Source organism: Sebastes umbrosus, chromosome 19 (assembly GCF_015220745.1).
Source record: "Sebastes umbrosus isolate fSebUmb1 chromosome 19, fSebUmb1.pri, whole genome shotgun sequence".
Classification (NCBI taxonomy): Eukaryota; Metazoa; Chordata; class Actinopteri; order Perciformes; family Sebastidae; genus Sebastes; species Sebastes umbrosus.
Genome location: NC_051287.1, coordinates 9,653,220 through 9,679,327, shown reverse-complemented (window position 1 = coordinate 9,679,327; position 26,108 = coordinate 9,653,220). Strand labels below are relative to the sequence as shown.

At 39.9% G+C, this 26,108-nt stretch overlaps 2 protein-coding genes across 4 annotated transcripts in view; one reads left to right on the top strand and one right to left on the bottom strand.

Annotated features, from left to right (window-relative positions):
- Positions 1–21,646, bottom strand: part of niban2a (niban apoptosis regulator 2a) — a 32,419-nt gene extending 10,773 nt beyond the window's left edge. Inside the window, exons 1-6 of one of the 2 annotated variants that reach the window (XM_037751936.1) lie at positions 20,930–21,646; positions 15,857–15,987; positions 13,869–13,997; positions 13,668–13,773; positions 12,912–13,079; positions 1,885–2,000 (exon numbers count right to left, since the gene is read on the bottom strand). In XM_037751936.1, coding sequence (XP_037607864.1) covers positions 1,885–2,000; positions 12,912–13,079; positions 13,668–13,773; positions 13,869–13,997; positions 15,857–15,987; positions 20,930–20,984 — 705 coding nt within the window. In that variant the 5' untranslated portion in view covers positions 20,985–21,646. Of the gene's footprint in view, positions 1–1,884; positions 2,001–12,911; positions 13,080–13,667; positions 13,774–13,864; positions 14,000–15,856; positions 15,988–20,929 lie in introns of those variants that run through there. The other variant, XM_037751937.1, reaches the window with a different exon arrangement.
- The window catches only part of stxbp1a (syntaxin binding protein 1a), a 61,428-nt gene that overhangs the window by 1,446 nt on the left and 33,874 nt on the right, over positions 1–26,108 (top strand). Inside the window, exon 2 of one of the 2 annotated variants that reach the window (XM_037751941.1) lies at positions 14,890–15,030. Coding sequence is in view for 1 of the 2 variants with exons in the window: in XM_037751938.1 (XP_037607866.1) it covers positions 23,510–23,546 (37 nt within the window). In the remaining variant the exon portion in view is untranslated. Of the gene's footprint in view, positions 1–14,889; positions 15,031–23,431; positions 23,547–26,108 lie in introns of those variants that run through there. The other variant, XM_037751938.1, reaches the window with a different exon arrangement.

The following is a 26,108-nucleotide window of genomic DNA, read 5'->3' as shown; positions in this document are numbered from 1 at the left end:
TAATTTTCAGTGTCTTATCTTCCAGCCGGCCATTAAGGGTGCTCAAGCATACCTACATTTAATCTCCGCACCACTAAAAATAACAATAATCAGCCTTTAGCCCTCACGTCATGTGATGTTGTTTATTAGAGACAGGGGGAAAATAATTACAAGTTCAAAGGGCTTTATTCAAACAGATTTAATAAGTAGGTGGCAGTATGCAACCTCAAAAGGTGTGTAGTTAAGATCAAAATGAAGGCTGTGTCGCTGTGATCACATCGCAAGATGGTCTCTAGTTTCTTTTGGTTGTTGTTTGGCGGGTGATGCTTTCATGCTCTGAATAGTGTTATATGCAATATTCATATTATGAATATTATGTCTGACTTGGGTTTTTGTTTTGTGGCATTTCCTCTAGGCAAAATGCAAACTCTGCTCTCAGGAAAATACGGTAAGGTAAACTGGCTTTAGGAATGTGACAGCTAGATTTACTACCAAATACATTTAAACAGCTGAGTTCTTGTTCTATATGGTTTTCCCTACTGGATTCATAAAACTCATAACTACGTACAATTCCGATCATCTGCAGCCTATTTTTCCCCTTCTGTATTCACATAATGGATTCAAAATCCACAGGAATGTCTGAAAGGAAAAGACGCTGGAAAATGGAAAAAAAATACTGTATTGCCTGAAATCCCCTGATTATTCTCCAAAAATGTTTCATAGCACCGCCATCAGCTCAAGTTAAAAATCTTCTTTATTTACATTTATTAACATTTTGAACCAGCTGTCATGTTCAGGGAACTAGAGAGAAATGTGTATACTGACAGGAAACATGATAATTAATAAAGAAACCAGGACTGCCATAAACAAACAGAGCGACTATGAAGCACTAGCAGGAGACTGAAAGAGACTCATTGAGAGGGGAGACCCCGATCAACAGTGTGTGTCTTTGTGAATGCCGGTATGTTGAGGGTGGGGTCTCGTTGCTGTCAGTCTCTTTGAAGGTCTTGTGTAGGTGCACTCTTGTACTTTAGTGTGAGAAAAGGGTGTGTGGAGTGTTTTCCTGTATTCATTGAGAAAAGACTTTCCTCTGGAAAGCAGCCCTGCGTCTTTTTCTACCAATGCACGCCATCCATCATTGTGGTCCCTCAATAGGTTGCACTATGGCCCTGGCCTGAACTTTGGACTTGTACTCACACAGCGACTGTTTGGTAATTGTTCCTGAAAATCCCTTTTGAGTGTCGCCTGCAGCAAACATGCTCAATATCCTCAGTGTCAAGTTGTATCACAGGCTTTATCTTCTGAAGGATGTAGCCCACCAAGGTGGTTCCTTCTAAGAACCAAAATTACGTTAAATCTAGGGCTGCACAATTAATCAACGTTTTTATCGAAACTTGCAATAAGCCCACTGTAATTTTCAAATCACAGGATGAGGAGGAAATCAAAGTGTGAGTGTCAAAATACCATTTTAAATTAAATATTGTCCTGAGATGTCCTGGCCTACACATCATATTCTACAGACTTAATAATCACCATAATCATTTTAATGTTTTTTAATAAAAATGTGAATAATTATGTAAAAATGATCATGCCCTCTAATATTGCAATTGCAATATCAGTCAAAATAATCACAATTAGATATTTTTTCAAAATCGTGCAGCCCCATGTAAAACCAATGGTGCATTCAGGTGCTCCTCATCAACTCGTAATGTCAAACATTTCCAAGTGTATCGCCTTGAAGTTGGCATCAAACAACCAGCAATGTGTACTGTTCCAACAGAAATTAGTTTCATGATACCCGCGTTTACAGTATGTTGAATTTGCATAAAAAGGGAAAGGCCTTGGATTTGTTTTTTTAGATCTAGAAAATGCACTTGACTTGACACAGCTGTATTGTGATCTGACCTGTGGGGGTGAGCCGCACATCATGTCCCAGGTCCCATGGTGTCCTCTGGCTTGTCTGTAAAGTCTCACAGCGTCGGTGAAGGCTGGCGTCTGAACGGTGCAGTCCTCTGGTAGACCTGTTGGGGACAGAAAAGAGCAGAGCAGATGCTTGGTAACATTATAGACACAAGAGCCCCTACTCCCCTTTTTTTAAAAGAAGGTGCAGTTGGCAGAAATGATCTCAATAGCAAGATTGTGGGATGCTTTTTTGAATTGCATGATTTTCCTTTATTGAAGTAAAGTCTCAGAATGCTCTGTAGTGCCTAAATGGATGTTTACTTGATGTGAGATGTGGACATCTCATTGGTAGATTCCCACACTAACAACCGTTTCCATAACATCTGAGTCATTTCTGAGGGACGGTGTAATTTTGGCCAGCGGTATATTCAGTAACAGTGGCTGAAGTGTAGGACAACACTCCCCTGTCGCATTCACAGTTGTGTGTCATCCCCAAAAAACAGGAAGATGTTGGCTTGTTGAAGGACAGATTTCATGTGGTTGCCCTGGTAACTACTGCCCCTCCCAGGCAGCTGACAGGACAATAGAAGCAAACTCACAAAGCTCTCGGCAACATGCGTGCGTTTTTAGGAAGTTGGTTTTTATCATGTGGTTGTGTTTTAACTACAACATTAGCTGCCTCTCTCAAGGCCACAGCACTGAAGGATACTGAGTGCTGAAAGTTAGACATCCCTCACAAAAGAGTATAAACAGGTGTACGGAATAAAACTTCCCTATAATTAGCAATTTGTCCTTAAAATAAAAGCGACTGATGCTTCAGTTGCATTTTTCTCACGTGGCAACAAGAGTCCTTTCTGACGCAGAAATGTGTAATTAGAGGATAGGTTTGCTGTTTGCTAACCCAGCCCTTATTGAAATGTTGTTTACCATCAGTTATGATGGTCAATATTATAACTCAACTTCAACAATAGCAGCAATACCTTTTTAAAAGCTTAGCTTCAGCTTTTCATGGGCCTAAACACTTACACTAAGTGCGAAACTTGTACAATTTCCACTAAGGTGATTCCATTTTGTAGTGGTGGAGGAAATATTTAGACATCTTACTTACTTACTAGTAAAAGTAGATAATGATACTAGGGCTGGCAATCAATTAGAATATTTAATTGCGACTAATCACATGTTTGTCCATCACGATTAATTGCAAATTAATTGGAATTTCTTTTATGTGTTCAAAATGTACCTTAAAGGGAGATTTGTCAAGTATTTAATACTCTTATCAACATGGGAGTGGGCAAATATGCTGCTTTATGCAAATATATATGTATATATTTATTACTGAAAATCAATTAACAACACAAAACAATGACAAATATTGTCTAGAAACCCTCACAGGTACTACATTTAGCATAAACAATATGCTCAAATCATAACATGGCAAACTGCAGGACAACAGGCAACAACAGCTGTCAGTGTGTCAGTGTGATGACTTGACTATGACTTGCCCCAAACTGCATGTGATTATCATAAAGTGGGCATGTCTGTAAAGGGGAGACTCGTAGAACTCATTTTCATTCACATATCTTGAGGTCAGAGGTCAAGGGACCTCTTTGAAAATGGCCATGCCAGTTTTGCCTCGCCAAAATGTACTATAAGTTTGGAGCGTTATGGCTCCTTTGCTCCAAGCTAGTAAGACATGGTTGATACCAATGGATTCCTTAGATTGTTCTAGTTTCATATAATACCAGTATGTTCACTCTAGCTTTAAAACTGAGCTTGCTACAGCCTAAAAATTGTAAGTTGTATTAATTCATTAAAGAAATTAGTGGCATTAAAATTAATTTGCGTTAATGCGTTATTATTATTATTATTATTATTACTGATTTTCTGATGAAATAACCAGCCTAAACACAACTCATTACAGTAACAACTGGCTATTTATGATGACATAGCAAAAAAAATATTCTTATGCTGAAAGGCCTCTGAAACTCAGCCCAAACAGTATTACTGTAACACATTTTTAATATTTTCAATACATGCCTTTGTACTCCCGCCAGATTGTCTGTGTGATGATCTGTTTGTTGTATGTGAAGTCTGTTAAGGACAAGCATCACTGTGTGTCTATCAAGTTGTTTTGTCTGTGGTTGGACGTCTGTGACTCAGAGGAGGCTGACAAAGACAGGAAGCGACCAAGGAGTGAGGCGGGGGGAAAGGCAGAGCCAGACAGGAAGCTGTCTCCCTCCAGCTCACTAAGTCTTTGCTGACGGGCTGAGAGTCGCGTGTTAGCTTGTTTTGGCACAAGTTTTCACGAGAATTCACCGGACACTAAGGTTTAGAGGCACAGTGGGAAAATAACGTTGGCAGGTGACCAGCCATCATTTGGAGGTCAAATGCAGTGAAAAGTGTCTGAGAGACGCCGCAGCAGGCTGGCTTTAAGTTTACTATCCAGGGTTCAATGTTTTTTCATTTGCTCGGTTGGGCAAATGGGTCAGAAATCTACTTGCCCAAAGTTACATTTTACTTGCAAGATCGGGCAAGTGAGTTGCTTGATTTACTAGCCCGACGTGGTATTTTAGTTGCCCCAGGCAAGCTGGCAAGCCTTATTGTTGATCCCTGCTATCCTTCTACCAGACAGTTCAAGACCCACAACTGATAATGTGCATGTCAACAACATGCCACATGACCTTTTAAAGTGTTCTTGCCCAAGCAGTCAACCAACCAGTTTTCCGCATGATTGAATATAATCTATTTGTATGGTTTCACATGGCTGAATCCTAAAGGTGTTTCACTTTTTCTGTAATTCAGTGATAGTTGTCTGCACATCTGTGGTTACACTGCAAAAAGGAACTGCTTATAGCTAATTCTGCATAGTTTTAATGGTGCCAATTTGCAAAACTGTAAAACAAATATAGGCTAAAAAACACTAGGTTCATGTAGTCCATAGCTAACTCACTGACTCCATGGCAAATATTATACTTCCTGTTTACATCTGTCTTACAGAAGTAACAAAGAATAGCAAGCGGAAAGACAAACTCCTCATTTAAAGCTTTTAAGCTTTAAAGCAAACTTTAAAGCTCTCTAACTCTTGATGTGTTTGTGTTTTACTCATGTTAGCTAGCCAGCTGCAACATGTAATAGGAACCTGGCACATCGAGTAGCTAAGTGGGTGATGATGGGCTGCTGACCTACTGTAGTTTAAAAATCAGTATCCTGTTGTTGAGGGCGTGACTGGCAGTTATGAGAAAGAGAAGGAAAGACAGACTGCGCCAATACCAAATAATACTAATTAGAGCCTCTAAAATTAATAGTAAATAAGTATTATTAAACCTTTTCATATTGTTTACCCATGGCCTGGCATTAGTCTGTGGCCTGGTTTAGTCTTGGTGTTTGGTTTTCAAGAATAAATCAGTGATTTGAACACTTTTAGTGCACAAACTATGACCAGATCACCAGTGTGAAATGCCTGAAAGTGAGTTCTTTTACATTCTCAGCTTGTTGCCCACTTGAAAAGAAAATTTCCTCTTGGTGCCAACAGAAAAAGGAAAATACTTCTGACAATCTGCCAGGCATGTAAACCCCTACACATTCTCCATATGCCTGAACCAAGCTAGATCAAGGAGCAGATTACAGTTTCTCTGCACCGTGTGTGTGTATGTGTACTTTGTATAAATAGAACATGTGGCAGCACTTACCACCGTCTCTTTATGTGAGGCATTTCCCTCCCTGCCTTGCTCACCACGTTCTGGTTGGTGGGATTTTAGCAGCAGCCGTGGATGAGTTCCCAGGCCTTCACATCCACAAATGTGTGTTTGTTTCTCAGAGTTAAATATATTTGACATTTTTAAAATCCATTAAAGCATTTGAATGTCAAATATTGTCTGATTAGACTTCAGCTTCAGGCTACCTGCCGTCACATCAATGCAGGTTTTAAACACCGCTGCTGCTCCCACCGACATGCATGAATGGATTTCCCCCATATGGTGCAGCCCTATGGAACCAGCCGAACCCACAGTACAATAAATACTCGCTGAAACATACCATCAACCGCAGACATCACAAACACGACTGAATAAGTCCTAAAATACGATTTTTAGCAGATCCCTGCCTTCAGTAGCAGCAACTGAGTGAATGCTGGGCACCCCGTATTGGTTTATTTTGTATTAATACTCTATATAGTCTGGTAATGACACCGTAGAGTACATAAATGTCAGTATTCTAACCATATAGCATGGTGAGAAGCACACTGTTCTGCTACTGACAAGCCACAAACCTGGCTTCAAATATCGTCCTTTGAATGCAGGTCTCTTCTTGCTGAGAGGAATTAGTCTGAGGTCTGTGGATCAGAGCAGAGGGCTGCTGACTGGTTTTAAAGGCTGTGGGGGTGGAGACTTGTCTGTGATTGATGGTTCTCTAGTGGCCCAGCAGCAGCTCGGAGCAGTCTCTGACTACTAATGTGATGCAGCATCAGCCCGACTGCTGCACAAACTGAACCCATCTCTTGATTGTATTGTTTTTTTTTAATTGATGAATCGTAAAAAATGTTTTAAAATATCATACGTATATTGAGAGCCCAAGATGATGTCCTCACATTGCTTGTTTTGCTTGACCAACAGTTCAAAACCAAACAATATTAAGCTATCAATGATATAAAACCAAAGGGGACAAATCCTAGAAGCTGGGACGAACAAATGTTTTGCCAATTTTGCTTACTGGTGCCATTAAAGGAGCAGTTTGTAACCTTTTGAGGGATTTATTAGTGTATAAACACCTGAAAAGAATCATTGTGTTTTTGTTAGCTTAGAATGAGCCCTTCATATCTACATAGGGAGTGGGTACTCTTCAAGGAGTCTGCCACGTTGGACCGCTATGTTTCTACAGTCGCCCAGAACGGACAAAACCAAACACTGGCTCTGGAGAGAGCCTTTTGCGTTTTTACATTACCTGGAGGCGACCGCAGTTCTCTGACACGCTTGTGAAACTGTGGTACCGCCAGCCGCCGTCTGATTTCTCCTAAAGTTGTGCGTTACCACATTTTTGCACTCGACGGCTCACATTACCGCAGTCTTGGAAATGAAGGAGTGAGCGGTTGCAATCTACAGCCACACCACTAGATACCGCCAAATCCTACACACTGTCCCTTTTTAAAGCTGCTACTACAAGGAACTTTCATTTTGTGTTGACTTTGGCGGTCCCTGTGGACTAAAGAGGTAGTGTTTCCTAGTACCAACCTCTCATTTTACTGCAGCAGGGTCTGAAAGTCTGCCCCGCGCATTCCTGATTCTCCCGTGCCTGGTGTCAGTGTTGGCTCCCAGTAGGGACCGGCGGACCAGCGAGGTGAAGCTCTGCTCCTGGCCAGAGGGGGAGCAGTTGCTGTCGGACGCGGAGCCCTCTACCTGCAGCCGAAGGCCCCGCCGGAGTCTGAGCTGAAGGAATTTTCTGGTGAACCTGCGTGCCGTAAATCCTTTCACCTGATTTTGCGCGGAAACTGACCCGGTCGCACCGATGACAAGCATTAAGAATAACTATATAGAAATAGCAATCTTCTCGCTGATGGTCTAGTTTACTTATGTAGGTCATGTAGAGGCATCAGTATTAAACTGACTGTTTCATAACCAGTTAAAAGTTCCTCAAAGTAACTTTAATTGATTATGAAAGTTGGTGTTGATTCATATTCTGTTGATATGAAATAAATTGTAGAAATTGCTTCAGGACTAGATGTCATCTTGTTTACTTGACAATTAAGTTCATTATGCATCTAACCTCAACCGCGACACTATTACATTACTGGAAGTTGCCTGTGGCTTTATGGAAAATTTCAGTTTGGGTGTACTGGGTCCAATTTCAGCCATTATAACATTTTACTCACCAGGTTAATTATAGAGGTACAGGGACATGGTGACTCCACTCTACAGAGCTTCACAACAGAGTCCTTTGCTGAAACTTCCAGAGCAGTCAGATTTCACTCTTTTTAAGAAATGATTTTAAAGTGTAACAAAAGGTTAACAGTGAAGTTATTATCCAAAATGTCTGCCATAAGGGACTATTCGATTGTGCAGATCATCCTGGTTCAACATTAACCTGGTTTAACTCATGTTGACCAATCTGATGGGCTGCAGCTTTGTGTTGTGCAGAGTACTGCGATGAGGTCACCTGTTAACTGAGCTTATTAACAGGACGCTTTGCAAATCATCCTGTTAAGATGATGCAAAGCAGTAGCCGATCACTGAGGATAAAACAACAAGACCTTTAGTGGATTCAAATAGAGCTACAGTGTGTCAGCGAGAACATTTAACTTGTGGTTTTTACTTATCAAAGCCAGCTGAATAGTGTCAGTGTTCAGCTGCTTTGCATGAAGCTTCGGTGCTCCTCGCAGTTTATTCTTCATGGGCACTGCAGTATTATCTGTACCATGTGCTCTGTAAGAATCAACAGTAGGTGCTAATTTTCGCAATTTTGAGGGTTACCTTCTAGACACGACTGCGTTAGCATCTGGCCAGCAGCAGTAGTCGGAATCACCTCACCAGCTGTGTGTCTCAAATACTCGCTGCCTTGATAACCCAGCTGCACACGGACCACAGAGAGATGTGACAAGGCTTTTGGTTGTGTAGAATCTAACGTCAACGTTATCTCTGTTGATCCAGTTCATTTGCTTGCTCCCATGGCTGCAGAAGGCTGTGTCTGCGTGCCAATTTGTTTCATATGTGGCAACAGCATGTCGAAATGGGCAGTGGACAGGATCACTCCGGCCAAACCAAAAACAGACGGACTTGACTGGAAATGTCAAAGGAGAACATGCTGGCTGTAGCATTGTTGTCGGAGAAGCTAGTATTTCAATTTAGCATGTTAAAGCAGGATATTTTTGGCATCATTGGGCAAAAATTTCATAATAACCTTTCAGCATATTGTAATTCAAGTGTTCCGAGAGAAAACTAGACTTCTGCACCTCCTCATGGCTCTGTTTTTAGACTTTAAAAAATCTAGCCCGTGATGGGAGACATTGGCCAATCACAGGTCATTTCAGAGAGAGAGCGTTCCTATTGGCTGTTTATTCAACGGAGGCGGTTGTCAATCACTTGCAAACTCTAAACAATACACTAAAATATGTTTCTGTAAACATTTGAGGATAGAAATAGGCATTACAGGAACAGAATCTTGATTCATATTTGATTAGCGCTGCCTAATTTGACTGCTTGATCTGAGTTCACGAGTGATTGACAGCTGCTCAGAGACGGCAAGGCTCCAGCTCGGCTCTGAATAGTTGTTTTCCTCTCGTCTGTGAAATCTGGCAGACGTCATTAGGAGCACCGGAGGACACAGAGGCACATGATTTTAATTTCAGATTACGTGTCTCATGAACTACTGTCAGGATATAGCGACCGTTTTATATTCATATTTGCTCCAATCTGCCTACTACAGCTTTAATTGCCTTAATCTCTGATGACATATCTTGGTCATTTTATGATTTACTACAGTAAATACATTGCATATTGATACTTTAAAAAAGTGTTAATTTCAACATCTTAAAATCTACCCTGTTGGACATGGAGGCATGTACATTAAGCGTAAATGTTTATATATATGTGTGAGTCCAGGGAGGAAATGAGACTGGAGAGAGGGGTCAGGGGTCAGGCTGTAAAACCATTTATCACCCCCAGGAAAAGTCTATTACCGGTTCTGGTTTTCCTCAAAACACCGACATGACAGAGGTGAGACTGGGTGTGTCAACACAGACCAAAAAAAACATGAATGCCGATCCACACCGACACCAGCCACGGCGACAGTTTAACATACTCTGTTCCTCACAACATATTCCTGAAGCCCAGCCTCACAGCTGGAATGTACGGCAGGGACTCTGGCGTTTACTGAGCATGCCCGAACAGGTAGTGTTGTGGAAGTAACGGGTGAGCTTGACTGGGTACACACAAGGGGCTGATTTTGTTTTACAGTCAGAACATGTGTGCTCTAAAGTTGGTGTTTGGCTTCTAATTAATTTGCCCCTTCGACCAAAATTTTACTAAACTGAAGAAATGAACAGAAGTTTTTTGGCTCCTCTAACTAGTGGGCGTGCATTGTATGTTTTGAAACTAATACTGATGACAGACAGCTGCTAGCATTGTGCGGTTAAGGATAACACTTTGAATTCATGCAACATAGTTGGCTATGTGCAAAACAAGGCGGAATCCGGTTGAGCAGCTTTGTTAGTCTGGAGATGAGCTTAGAGCCAGTGTGTTGTTTCATTCTATACATGGTGTGAAGTTTTGTGTTTTTGTTCATGATACAGGATTGATTAGCCTTTAACTTACAGCGGACATGTTTAGACAAACTGTCCTGCTCACTTGCTTGCATTTTTCTGTAGGTGCTGAGTGATTTGATGCAGCTGACTTGATGATTACAACGACTCCAATTGTGCGTGATGGTCCATCCTAACAATCACTTAAAGCACAAGTACAGATAATTCAGCCATAAATCAGATGTCATGTGCGGAGAGTTGTTGAAGCCTTAAAGCTCAAACAACAGCATTGCAATCATATCTGTGCACACCCTGAGGCATGTTCTGTAATACATACGTCATAATTGTGTGCTTGAAAATTAGGGTCAGCTAAGGTAAAGTCTTGTCTTTGTGCATATGGATGTTAGTACGCCACTTTGTTGCCAAAATGTTAGTGTTTAGTATTTATTATTACCCAAAGTTAACTAAAGCTGGGTTTCCACCAAAAGACTTTTTAGTCCCTAGAACTACTTTTAAAGAACTAAAAGGTTCCTTCAGCCCACTGTGTTTCCACCGCAGACTAAAGACCAGCGAAGATTAGTCTGCTGATGTATGACAAAGCAACATGATGTGGTGAGGGCTGCTGGTGGTCACAGCGGTAAACACACTCTGCAGCCTGCAGTTCAGTGTGTCCGCCTGTTTCATCTAAAAAACACGTTGAAAATACGTTAACTTTTAAAAAACATGAAGTTCTGTCTAACTGGGGCGATATTTACTGCTGCATATATTTACTGATGCACGTTGGATGTAATGAATGAAATGCAGAGGAGGAAAATTAAACTAAGAGCGTCTGCCATGGCCATTTTCAAAGAGGTCCCTTGACCTCTGACCTCAAGATATGTGAATGAAAATGGGTTCTATGGGTACCCACGAGTCTCCCCTTTACAGACATGCCCACTTTATGATAATCACATGCAGTTTTGGGCAAGTCATAGTCACTGACAGCTGTTGTTGCCTGTTGAGGTGCAGTTTGCCATGTTATGATTTGAGCATATTTTTTATGCTAAATGCAGTACCTGTGAGGGTTTCGGACAAATTGTGTTATTGTTTTGTGTTGGTAATTGATTTCCAATAATAAATATATACATATATTTGCATAAAGCAGCATATTTGTCCACTCCCATGTTGATAAGAGTATTAAATACTTGACAAATCTCCCCTTTAAGGTACATTTTGAACAGATAAAAAATGTGATTAATCACAATTAAATATTTTAATCAATTGACAGCCCTACTTTATAGATATGGTCATAAATTCATAATTTGTTTGAGAACCTTTATGATTAGGTCTAATCTACTCTTGATCTCCAATCTGTCAACACCACCTGTCTTTGCAGCCAGCAGGATCCAAACAAGCCCATTCATGTTCACTGCAACAGTCACTAAATCTTTGTAGTTTTGTATTTTTATCTCAACTTCTCCAAGGTTCCCGCTCATTCTGATTCTCTCCGTCTCAAGTCTAAATAAAGCACACTGAATGTGAGATCATACACTCACACGCATGCATGCTCGCACACAACCATAAAAATGAACTTGACTCTCCTCAAATGAAGTCCCTACGTCGTACTGCAAAATTTAAATTTAAATATACCTGCCAATTAAGACTTGGTTTATAACTATAATTTGCAGTCAACATGCCACGCGGCACACAAAGGTTGGAATCTGGCCAATGATTTATACCTCTTTTTATATTCTTCGACACAAAGCCCAAAGGTGTCGCTCTAAGTTGTCTTGCCAAGCCGAGAGATATAGTATGACGACATTACAAAAAAACGGATTACATTATGTTTGCACATCCTCGGGCATGTCTCTGCCCTCTGTGTCTCAACACAATGTCACATGAGTCATGCCAGCACAAGAAGAAACGTTAATAACAGATCAAGAGTAATTCTCCACCCTCATAAAACAAACATCCTCTAACGTGCAACCAAATGCAAAACGCACCGCAATGTCCTCCAAAACACAATCAATTCACTAACTAAAGCCAGCTCTCATATAATGGTGGCATGCTCAAACAAATGAAGGCTGGGAAAAAAAGACCTGTACAATAAAAAGTCTCATAAAAAAGGGAAAAGCAGCGACTCATTACCACTACATTCTCCAAGCTTTTAAACAAGTAATCTGTAAAGGGGAGACTCTTGGGTACCCATAAAACCCATTTTCATCCATATATCTTGAGGTCAGAGGTCAAGGAACCCCTTTGAAAATGGCCAGCAGAAAATGGCTATTTAAAACAAACAGTAAGCTTCTCACTAAATATGATCAAATATAAAACATGAGTAAATAGAATAAAAGCCTGTCTCAAATAGAAGTCTGGTTCTCTCTCCAGCTGAGTAAATAAAGTCCCTGCAAACTATTTGAGCTCTGATCCAAAGACAACAATAAGTCACATTGTAGCCGAGACTAATAAAATATACAAATAGTCATCATTCCTGCAGCATCTCGCATTCACAGATCAACCAGCTTGCTCAGATGGCATGTAAAGGTTTCACACCGTGACTCACGCAAACCCTCGTCTGAACCATGAACAATGGTAGAGAGGAACTAACTGTCTGGAGCACAGAGAGAAAGTCACTGCTATTCATGGTGTACATGTACAGTATCTGGACAGCTGAGTTTACCAATTTTCATCTCCTATGCTCATCACAGATTTCTATAATCATGAGTACCATTAATGTAACACTGCCAGTGGCCTTTCTAGTGGTATTACTTCTCTACTTACAGTCATAGAAGTGAAGTCATTGTGTGCTTGTGTGTATCGTTACCATTGTTACTGTGTCGGACACAGTCCTGCAGCACTGCGTGCCACTTCTTCTGTTCCTTCTCTGTCATCACACAGAAGTAGTGGTGGCGGGCGTACGGGTGCCACAGGATGAGGGGGAACTGGCTCGCACACTTGATAAACGGACTACTGCCCACTTTGGCCTTGATACCTGCAACAGGTCACATGACAGAACAAGATTTAGAAAGCACTTTACAGACAATGAGGAAAATGCAATGATAAACAAGCAAGTGCATTGGGGAATAAAATATTTAAAAGAAGTTCTCGATTAGATAAAAACAATTTTCGAATTACATTATCTTATTTCAATACATTTTGACTTTTGGACTTTACAACGCTTTTTTTTACAACGTACAGTAAGTTAAGTACAATACGTACGGAAACATCAAACACAACGTAACATTAGTACAGAAAACACTTCACAAACGTAACTTACAAAACAAAACAGCAGTCTCCTGGTTAAAAGTTCTGTTTGTTGGACCCATCCATCTCCCGTCCCATCGGCTATAAGCAGTCTTTCTCCCTTTTTATTCTACGTCACTAGCTCTGAGCATATTTACATGGATGCGTTTACATTGCAGTCAATACAGACTACATGGCGTACAAATGACACGCCCCGAGCAAGAACGGCATTACACGCTTATGCCTTGCGCATTATTGTCATTCAAACGCCTTTTTGTGTGACCGGGCTGCATATTTACAGTAGATATTCATTATTTTCTGTCTGTCCTTTTCCTACCTGGCAGACTGGTATTAATCAGCTCCATGTATTCCTCCATTGAGGTCAGGGCCTTGTATCCAGCGCAGTTGATGGTTGATTTCGGGTGAAGGCCCCGTTCGTGTGCCTGTTGGAGAGATGGCAAAAAACACAGCAAGCTGTTTTTTTAACACAAGTGCCCAAATCATAGTTTCGTCAAGTAAGAAGTGTAAGGTTACTCACTTTTTTGCTCTCATAGAGGCTGATTGTGTAGCTGTTTGGCACCGATACAAAGCGATTCCTCCACTTCCGATTCTCCTCCAGATACTCAAACAGACTCCCTGAGAAGATGGACCGGCCTGCCAGAGGGTCCTGAAAAATCACAGAGACACTTAGCACTAAAGCATTATGGCATTGGCATGTTTTATGTAATCCTGTGATACAAACATTTTGTATTAATTGAGATCTTTCATAAAAATGAGGTTTTCATTACTCTCACAATTCACACATTGTCTGTCAGAACTCCTTTAACAATGCAAGAGACCTGAAGCTTAGTCTGTGTTTCCTAATATGCGGGGGTGGGGATTTTTGTTTAGTGTTTACACAAGGATACACACCACCCACTTTATTTTCAGATTTCCAGTCTTAAATGAAATAACACTGTAACTGAGACCACTCAAAGAGGAAGGAAAGAACGAAGGGGAAAGAAGGGAGTGGCAGAGCTGAAACATAAAGAGGTGCTTGTGTTAGAGGACAGATTTGCTGCTGCTTGTTGTTGTTGTTGTTGTTGTTGATGTGTGCATTAGTGACAGGGTCACTCGTGCTTATGTCAGGGTATAGAGCAGAAAGAAAGTCATGATCCTTCACAATGTTATATGAGGTAAACCACATGCTAATATTATTAAAAATAATAGTCATAATAATGTTTGTTGTTTTTATTGAGTTTCACCAAAAACACCCAGATTGTTTACAAGGATGCAATCAGATTAAACAGCTTTTCACTTGGATTGTATGTGCTTGTGCACCCAAAAGTGTGTTTTTCTGTTGTTGGGGCACAATGATCACCACAGAAATGTTTGATCAGCTCAGTGCTTCTAGTCAAAAATAAAAAAAACATGAATAAAATAAAATATGGAGAACATGCAAATGACGTGCTGATAATGCATCACGACATTAAAATAAACAAAGCTATATTATATTTGTCATATACAGTATATACAGGTACATACATGAAATTTGACCTCTGCATTTAACCCCTCCTTAGGAGCAGTGGTCTGCTGTGAAGTGCCCGGGGAGCAACTTGGGGTTCAGTGTCTTGCTCAAGGACACTTCGACATGCAGACAGCAGGAACTCGGGATCGAACGAGGACGCTCTACCCACTAAGCTACAGCCACCCCCTTACATGTAAGTAAAAAGCAAGAGGTTAAACTACAGTGTTAGTGGTGCAAATGGTTTATTTATAATACAGATTTCAGACAGATTTTATACTATCGCATATTATTGTTTTAGTCCAATATTTTTACATCAAATGTAAACACAGATAAAATAGCAGATTAGAAAAAAAGGCCCTTTAGAGTGTCTTTTGTTTATATGTATGTTTGCAAAGTGTTGATTCACATATGCATAATTTTGCACTTATGCCATAAGCGCACACAAACAGCAGCTGTCCTCCACTAAGTGAAGAGAGTAGATGAACTACCATAACAGAATTCCAAACAGCTTCTCTGTTCATGTGTGAAATGTGCTCCACTTCCCCTTCAGTGATTGAAAACGTGAACAAAAGTGGGACCGTCAGTAATATTCAGTAGCCAAAAAGATGAGAGGAATACAAACAGTGGTAGAGCTTGTTAGGTAATGTACTGGTATACATAGACCCCAAGAAGGAGCTCATTCATGCCTGTTTGCCTAACAAAGCTTACATTGATGCAAGTTTGTGTAATGCATAAATCGTTAAAATCGTTAAAACAACGGTATGAATTTGTACATCTTCTAAGTACATATTGTAAGATGGCAGAAAGGAAAGCTGGAGAGATTCAAGTTAGTTTAATTATAATGCTGAATCACTCAGTTTGCATGAATACAATTCCTGTAGTACAGGAAAATGTATGCATGTTATATGTTAAAATCCAGTCACAGGTGGAGGCGACATATTCTTTCTTTGTATAGTTGTATAGTTCTACCCATCGAGCAGGTTTAAACCTCTCTTTTATGACCGACACAATGCACGTACCTTTCTGTGAAGCAGCTGTGCTTGCGTTCCTCCGCCTCCTTCTATCTCAAAGCGGACGCTATTAAAGAGAGCGACTGCGTACTGCTGCTCGTACACATCACTGAACTCCTTCATCACATCTCTGGTCCGAGCTACGGGAAGATACACAGACAGACGCACAAGATCAGGAAACATCCATACTACACAAACACATCACGTAATGATATAATATTTCTATAGCAGTGTTATTTAAGATACAGTCGAGTGCAAAATTACATCTTATAATTTTATAATAATGGATGACATTTGTGCCAAAAGGTAAACATATTAAATGTAAAAAAAAAATGTACAGTACTGCAATGAAAACTAATGAAGAAAGCTTGAAGAAATAGAAGTTAATTTTGGTTCAAACAACACAAGTCAGTAGAGAACAGATCGAGCACTTCAATTCATTTCTAGCAAGAAAGACATGGCTGATTTCCACATGAATCTCTGAGGATGATTTTATAAACTCTATTTTGGACATGTTTTTCAAAACGTATCAGTTTGACTTTGCAATTTAAGCTGTGTATATTTTAGTAGCTGCAATTCTCTTGTAAAAACATACTGTCTTAAATTTAGTCTCACCCGGTCAGAAAGGCCACAACCTCCACTGTCGCTATCAGTTCTTTATGAAAAGTGGCATATAGTCAAATTTAAAGTGGAAAACATAGTGACTCTTGTGCAGATAACTTGTGTTATCAGCACAGTTCACTTTATATCATAGCTGTCTGGTGCAGCTCTGTCATTAGTAAAACTTTAGGGATGGAAAGCTTTTGCATAGTTAAATTACAGCTGCAGGCAAAAGTCATTCTAGGCCTTCTTATCTTCAAACCCAAAGACTCTGTGTTTTTATGGCTGCACCATTCAATCCAATAGAAACAATCTATATGTCTTGCTTGGTATTTTGCCATTTTATGGGTGCTGTGGACTGTTGGTCAGACAAAAGAAGTAGTCTGAAGACATCAACTTCAAATTGTAACGTGTATTTTTAGACCTTTTAAAGACTAAGTGAGTAGTCGTTTGGAGGGAAAGTATGGAGTCTCCCTATGGATATCAATTCAGATCAATCAGTGTTGTCCTCTGTATTGCATAGATCCCTTCCACAGCTTGACTCAGTAATTCTTTCCCACCACTGTCTACAAGCAGCATCCTAACAAAATAGTCCAAGAACCTGCTTGAGGGGACATGAGCTTTTCCCACATTCTAGTGCTGGAAAAAGAGTCGGTCAACGTGTTTTGGCTCAGTCAGCAGCAGACAGTGTTGACTGTGATCTGTTTATGGAAGGGACAACACGGGAAGGAGAGAGTCGGCATGCAGTGGGAGAGCAGGAAGGAAAGCGCTGACAGGACAGGATAGAAAGGGAGAGAATGTGGAGGAGACACGCAGACTTATTAAAAACACTGTCATACCAGGAGGAGGTGGGTGGACGATTTAGAGGAAACCTAGAGGAAGATTGTGCAAAAACAAAGACTCCTTCGAAATCCACTGCATTTTTGGTAAAAGAATGTGTCCGTAGAACCGGGTATTGTAAACCGTTAGATACTGAAAGTTGGCTTTGAATATTTAGTCAGATTCGTAATTTTGTTTATTTATTCTTAGATCAGATAGTCCCTGATGATTTTATTTTTTTTCTGACAATTTTATTTGTTTATTTTATTTAAAGATGTCGTACGTCTGCTTGTGTTTAGGCAACACTGAACATTTGAGAAGTTTGGCTTTTTTTTGTTAAATATAAAATGTTCTGGTTCACTCATAAAAAGAAAGTTTGATGCGGATACTTTGTCTTCGGAGTCCCTGAAGTCCCAAAACATATTTTTGTTTGCACAAGATATGGATCTTATGCAAACTTTTCTTTTAATTTGTCACTCTTTTTTAAATTGTGAATATCTAATGTTTGAAACTTTCTCTATCCAGTGTAAATTTCCACAAGATAAGTGCTGGCTAACGGGTCTTCCTTTCCAAATGTGCAGAGAGTCGGTACTTTCCACTAGTTGTCCTGCTGTGCCAAAGTCAGCAGTCTGGGTAATTGTACAAGGACAGCCTTTTGGGCACTTGGAAATTGGAATTTGGGAACAAAGACCACATCATAAATCAGACACTCAATCCTCTGTTTCAACCTGTAAAGGCATGCCAAAAAGTTCGGTTATATCCACCCCATTCTCTCTTGTCACACAAGAACCATGTGTCACGTGCCCCCTACCCTAATTTGTTATGTGAATGAATAAAAAAGAAAACCTGTAACATGGCATGAGAAACCTGGAAAAGACAACATCTAAGATAGAGTACCTATTTATAGTAGTTTCCATTTACCGCTGCTTATCCGGGCCCGAATAAGCAAGGTAGATTAGACGTTTTCCAGCTCCTCCTGGGGGATTCTGAGGCGTTCCCAAGCCAGATGAGATATATATATATATAATCTTGCTAGCGTGTTCTGGGTCTACCCCAGGGTCTCCTACCAGTTGGACATGGCTGGAAAATCTCCAAAGGAAGGTGCCCTTACCCTATCTCTGAGTGAGTCCAGCTCATTTAGGCCACTTGTATCCGCAATCTCATTCTTTTGGTCACTACCTAAAGTGGCCCCTCGGACCCCCTACTTCCGGCACCCTTTTGACCCAATATCTTCGGGCGGAGATGGCCTCTAACACTAAAAAAAACAGCTGCACCTTTATTCTTGTTTACAATCATTTACATAATTTGTTAAGACCAATGTGTATTGGAACTGGTAACATACTGTATATTATTGCAGCACAGTGAAATGTTTTGGGTGCACCTAAATGAAAAAGTTAGGTGCACCAGTGCAACTAATGTAAAAAAAAAAGTTAGTCTGGAACCCTGACCTCATCTTTCTAAGTGCTATTGTGTCTGTGTTGTGTAGATTCACAAGGGAGGAGATCATTTTGTGAGAATGTGCTTAGGCCGCGAGGATGAAGAAACCACCTTGATGGGAGGTACACATTCCAAACAAGACTCCCACTGCAGAAATGCTGAGTAGTCTTCACTCAATACCACACACACTCAGACACGCTATTTGTTATGCAATTCATGTGCACATGCTTGCATACATGCACAGAAAAGGGCAAAAGATCTATAGATAGGTACTTAGGTAAAGATGACACAGGGAGGGTGTGTGAAAGCCAGACAGCAGTTTCAGTGAGGCTATTAATCTTGTGACATGTTTCTACCTGCTTTACTTCTGCAGCTTCACTCATTATGTTCTCTTCCCCCTCCCGCTCTGACTCATCTCATGTGTATCTTTTTCTCAGCCAGACTCACAAGCAGAAAATATTTCACTATTTTAGGTAATCTAGCTGAAAACTTGAAATGTTGGAAGTTCTGTTTGCAGTTGTTCATGTTTTTTTTAATCATAAATTGATTTCCCAAAAAAAACTGATGAAGAATGTGATATGCAGTTGACGCTCCAGAAAAGCTACTATAAGTGGACCTTTTGAGATGAGATTATTTCGTCACACAAACTGTTCCCAGGATCAACTTTCATGCTCATTAGTTTTAATCTTTGTTTACAGCTCATTCTGAATCTGACAGGCTGCATATTCCTTCATTTTTAGAGGCCTTCTTGTAGTGAAGATGACTTCAAATATAGGGAATTTGCATTATAAGGCTGCAAAACATTTATATTCTATATCTATGAATTAATTCATTATTTTTAGAATAATTAATGAACTGTTGGCTACAACAAATATGTCCCTCAGCCCAAGGCGATGTCTGTCAAATTGTTTTGTCTGACTAACAGTCCAAAACTCAAAGATTTTCATTTGATAATGATTTAAAGTAAAGCCGTAAATCCTCACAATTTTTCCTTGAAGTGGCTTAAACGATTACCAAATGAGTTGTCGATTAATTTGTAAAATCCTTTCAGCACTACCACACCCAGTCTCAATCACCTCAGATACACTGTAATTAACAGAACCGATGAAAACTGATAAACCACCACCACAATAGCCAGCTTCTAGCAATGCTATTCTTCCTATTTTAAACTATTTCCGAGTATTTCTCCTTCTGGTTCACAAGTAAGAGTAACAACATACAAACTGAGTGTGTGGACCTCAAGAACAAATCTTTGGTTTCCATAAGTGGTTTCCTCATGCAAGTTTTATGCCTGCAAAGCACAAGTCTGGAGGATGTAAACCGCAACTAAAAAATAAAAACAAGCAATGACCCTTAACTTTTCCAGACAGCTTCTACAGATTCATGGAAGTGTTTCAACTTCTGCACTGTGTCCCCAACGTGCTTCCCTCTGCTCCCATGCCTCAGTTTGAAATGATCACACAGACCTGCACAGTTCACACAGTGGGAGTCTGGAGCAATCTGAGACTTAAATAGCAGCCAATCCCAAACTTATACAAACATGGTCCCCTTTGGGAAACCTACTTATTATCTCAGAGAAATGGGCCTGCAGCAGAGATTGGCTTCAGGGGGAAACTGTTCAAGTAGAGCAGAGCAACAATACACTGATATGAATGAGAAGCTTTGTCCTAGAATGAAACGGGGAAAGGGGACACTTGCTGAGAAGGACAAAACAAATTAAAAAGCTGTGTGTGCAGGCATCAGAGTTCAATTTAATGTATTTTAACACCACATGCAGTATTAGGAAGTCAGTTTTTTTGGACTAATCATGCAAGGAGGTCTCTGTGGATTTCACTCTGCAAGTCAGGATGACAGCTCAGTTTAAAGTTTGTTTTATCTATAATAACATCAGCACCTTATTTGGAAAATGTAGGACATTTTAAGAGTTTTTAAGATGCCCCTTATGGAGGATAGACCTAATTTTATTCTCAGGTATTGTCTTAATTATTGTAGTATTTATCAACTGTACTATTTATAGATTTTAAGGGCTGAGAGAGACCCAGGTTAAAATGCATTTCACTGTACACTGTACTTTTAAATGCATATGACAAATAAACTTGAAACTTGAAACTATTCAAACTCCGCTACAAACTTTTATGAAAATGTCAGTTATGAAAAACATAACTTTTAGGGAACTTCAGTCTGTGGTATAAACATTCAGCTGCAGCTCGGCCACTCCTCTCTTACCTGTTATCATTTCCCGCCTGCTCTCATCCAGGTGAGAGGAAACCACGTCCCCCATGGTTACAGGAGTCACAAAACCCTGCAAGTATCCGAGCTGCTTGTCCTCAAAAAGGGAAAATAGGTCTTGTATAATATATTTCCAGTATAGTCTCAGATATCCGAGCAGAGACCCACTAGGGGATGATCACTTTCCTCCAGAGAGGCACACTGCTCCGGCTCTGCTGCTGCGTGTCTTCTCTTCTCTCCAGTCTGGAGGAGGTGAACACTGGTCTGGTTCACAGTGACAGGACACACCCTCTGGGAGTCATCAGTGGTTCAACGTGTTCAGGCGGCCCTGCCAAGGGTGTGGCTAGAGCCGGGAGCTTAATGTAGTGACAACATATTCAAAATATTATACTGTGTTTTGATGCAGAGCGACTTTATTTATTTTTTTTTGCTCAGTCTTTTTATTGGTATTCTGTACAAATTCCAATAAATAATTGTATAAACAAATTATACCCCCATCCCTATAACAATATTACTGCACCTTTTAAATAAGCAGAGTTCATTTCATAAACAATTACATTTATACATATAAATGACTTAAATCCGATAGCAACATAAAAGAAACATATACCAAACAAAAACAAAAAAATTAAAATAAAAAAAAAGAATAAAAAAAAGGAAAGGACCAAAAAAAACAGAAAAATAAGTAAATTAAAAATAATAATAATAATAATAAATAAATAAAAAAAATAATTAAGAAAAACTAAGTATAAGTTGTGAATTATATATAATATGGGGTCAGCAGTTTAAAATGTCAATGTCAGTTGTATCCATTTTTTCTACATAGATTAAAAGGGTCTCCATATAGCATAACATTTCTGAGCACACCCTCTTGTATTATAGTGAATCTTCTCCAATACCAAATGATGTATGAGATCTTTAAACCACATCCTAAAGGTTGGAGGATGCAACTTTATTTTCAGCTTTAAATGTATGACATTTAAAGCACAAACATCCATGCACTGTATATACAGATCACCCCTAATGTGGCTTATTTAAAATAGTTTTATAATATGGATTCAATTAATATTAATATTAATATTGAAGCCCAAAATAAGCTGAATACTATTAGAGGTTTTTGCACTGAGATGAACCGTTTTCCATGATGCCCAGTGTTTCCCTGCAGAAAGATGCATGCTGCCCTCTTGTGGACACTTTGTTTCTCTGCTGTTTAATATTGAGAGGGGCCTGGATCACCACTGCAGAAAACCTCACTTCACAAATCTAATTAGTCACCACATTTAGATAATAAATAATGCTGACAGAGCAGATAGGTGTGAAATAATTCAAACTTTAATGGAAAAACATGTACAATATTCTCTCTGACGAATGCAGATTTAGTGTGAAAGCCATAAGAATATTCTCATAATCGTATTATCTATATAACCAGTCAGTGAGTTATCGTTCATTTGCAACAAACAAATGAAAAACAAAAAACAAATGCAAAATAAATACATAGCATAATATCATACAAAACACATTAAAATCAAGTGTTTGAAGCCAACGTTTCTGAATATTTCCACTTTAACGTTGGCTTCAAACACTTGATTTTAATGTGTTTTGTATAACATTATGCTGTGTATTTATTTTGCATTTGTTTTATGTTGTGGCGCCTGAAACTTTAATATATGTTTAAATGCTGCTGTCTTAGCCAGGTCTCTCTTGCAAAAGAGATTATTAATCTCAATGAGTACTACCTGCCTGGTTAAATAAAGGTTAAATAAAAAAAATAAATAATACAATTTGGATCCCCTGGCAACAGCAATAATCAGCCACTGGAGTTGGAACAGTTCAACCATAAATTAGTCAATCAACATAAAATTAATCAGTAACAATTGCAGTTAGAATTGTCAGGATTTTATTGTTTTTATACATTTTATTTGTCAAGCAAAATGCTAGTTTCAGCTTCTCAAATGTGAGGATTTGCTGCTTTTCTCTTCAATATCCATGTAGACTGACTATTATATGTTGGCTTTGGTTTTTCAGTCAAATTAAGCAGTTTGTAGACATCACATTGGTTCTCTGGGAAGGTTCAATAGCCACATTAATTCAAAATGAAAATAATAAATTGCAATTAATTGATGGTTATAGCTATGATTTTTGATCTCCCCTGGTGTTTATACATATATGCCTACTATTACATTTTATTGATATCTTCTGTGATGTTCTGTTTTAGCAGTTACCATATCTTTTACTCTATTTATCTGCTTTTATTGTCTTGTGAACAAGAACAAACATCTGTTTTGAGAAGTGCTATAGAAATAAATGTATTATTTATTATTATTATTACATGTAGACAATACACCTAATTGAATAGCATGTTTTCTGGATAAAAGGCTATACATGATCTTAATATAATAGTTATTTATTAGGGACTCAAGAACAGGCTGTAGTAGCTAATAAAGCTCAGCTGTAGTGGTGATGATGCGGAAGGATACGTGGTGACGTCTCCAACTGGAGGCTCCTCCGCAGAGAGGAGGGAGGAAGAGCAGCAGAGGGTAAAACACTCAGTCAGTCAGTCCAGCACACAGCAGCATCATGGCACCCATCGGATTAAAGGCGGTGGTCGGCGAAAGTAAGATTATTTTTCTTTTATTGTCTTATTTCGCTGCTCTGTATTTGGTGAGGTGTGCGCGTAAAATGCGGTTCGTGTTATGTGTTTTTGAAGGATGCGGATGTCAGCTAGTGGTGATGATGATGGTGATGATGAAGGTGGCTGTTCCATTGTATAATATTGTAAACCACAGCTGCGTGTAGTGAAGAGGATGTAGAGACAAACATGCAGAGGCTGGTTTATTGTCTCAGGGCTCCTGCGGTTTTTCATGCGCAATTTGTATTTCGAGTGAAAATGGATTAACAAGCAGGTGATTAGCTCCTCCGATCATCCTCCTCCAGAAGGATGCAGAAAAGCCTGGAGGCAAATGTAGCCCACATATACGCCCTTTTCAGCCTCACTCAGCGTTTATATCTGGAATAATCTGCACTGCATTGGACCTGCAACATGCACTGCCTGAATGCTTTATAAGATACTGCAGACTCTTTATTCTCACGCCTTTGCAGCTAATTATAGGCAATAATCTAATGTTATAAAGTGACTGGAGATTAACACTCTCCATCCGTGGGATTCCCTGGTTTCAGCAGTGCCTCACCCATCTGATGGAGCATGAAATGGGTTGCGTAAAAACACCCCATCCAGAGAGCTGAGCTGCACATTAATGGCGGATTGTTGCATCCAAAAAACGAGAAAGTAGCCTTTTTTTAAAAACGCCACTACGTCAAGAAATTCCGCATTATCTGCACACAAGCTATGCACGATCAGTGAATGCCCTTTCATCAGCATCATTCATGCCCTTTACTTGGTGGTGCGCCACCCATCAAACCCAGTGTGTGTGATCCTGCAGCATCAGTCATAGACTCGACTGTCCAGCATTGATTTTAGTCATTTAGACTCATTTGTTTCTGCTCCAGTAGTGTCGATGCGTGGTGGTGCTGATGCAGGCCTGAACATGGAGGCAGCAGCTCCATCCTCCTCAGCAGCAGGGTCAGCTGGGTGCAAAGCGTTGATGCGTCGTGGTAGTGTCAGACACTAGGCCTGCATAGTGAAGGAAAGACTCATAGAGACCTCTTCATGTGAAGCCAGGTGGTGTTGGTCCAGCTGCACGTTCTCTCCATTTGCCCTGCCCATGGTGCAGGATTTGCTCCATTTGATATCATTGATTCGGTTTCACATTTCACAACAGAAATCCGTGTAGTATTGTCTCGCTTTCTGGCAGTGAGACTGCTGAATCTCTCTACATTTCTTATCAGGATCAGTGATGATGTATCACGTTAGTCATGTGTCCTGCTGCAAATTCTCAGGCCCCCACCCCCAACAGCACGTACACACAAATACACATTCACCTCCTCCTCCTCTTCAGTCTTACAGAGTCACAGTGTTTTTGTGCTGTGATATGATAGAGGGTGAAAAGGTTTGTGCTTTGGCTGGGAGTCAGGCCTCCCACATGGAGCTATAGTTGAGCCTGAACCAGCAATGGTTACAAACCCAAACATGTAAATTCACTTTGAAGCCAAGAATATGACGTTATATAACAGATATAATGGAATATTGTTGTGATTGGTGGTATATACAACTGTGTCTGTCTATAGGGCTGGTGGATATGGATGAAAACAATAATATAATATCTTGCTATGTAGAAATTTTTTTTTTCATTAATGATATTCATCCATTCATTATCTGTAACCGCTTATCCTATTCAGTGTCGTGGGGGAACGAAGGCAGGGTACATCAAGACTATCACAGGGCTGACACATAGAGACAGACAACCATTCACGCTCACATTCACACCTACGGGAAATTTGGAGTCCCATTAATGATATATGGTGCAATATTTAGAATTAAGACAAATTCACATATATAGTGATGAAACTTATGTTCAATGCAATGAACTGTGCTCCACTGTTAATAGAAACAAAACCTCACACGTCTCAACCAAAACCTTATCTACTTGTTTTCTTAGTTTTTGATTCATTTGCTTGGAATCACTGATTTTTAACAATGGAGTTTTGTAAATCAATACGGTGATATGCTCATATTGTCATGATATGATTTCACTGATAATACTGAATTACTGGCCAGCCCTGCTGTGGAGTTTTAATAGGCGAATGTGAGTCCCGACCTGCATTTTTTACGGCCTGCATCACTGGTAGTCGTGCTGCTTATAAGATTTTTCTGTAATATGGCAACACTTTTTGATTTAAGGCCACATTTGAGAGAAATGATATCTTCTGCACACCTACAACATTACACAATACAGCTTCACATGCCAAATATTCCTGCATTATATAATCATTTATGCCTTGTAACTGGCAATTACATAACCCAGTTTGTAAAACTAAAGGCAGGCTCTCGGCGTCGAGCGCATCGTCTCTTCCAGAACAATGTAAACACGCGCACGTTTCCCAGTAGGTAAAGGCAGGGACGCAGCAGGCGACACCTGTGCTCTGTTTGGCTGAGGTGAAGCCGGGATGGGATTGGTGGAGGTGGTGGTTGGGGGGGGGGGGAGAGAGGGAGGGTGACACCATCATGGGTCCTCTCTGCAGCAGTGGATGTAGCAGCCAGGATGAAGGAGGGGGATGG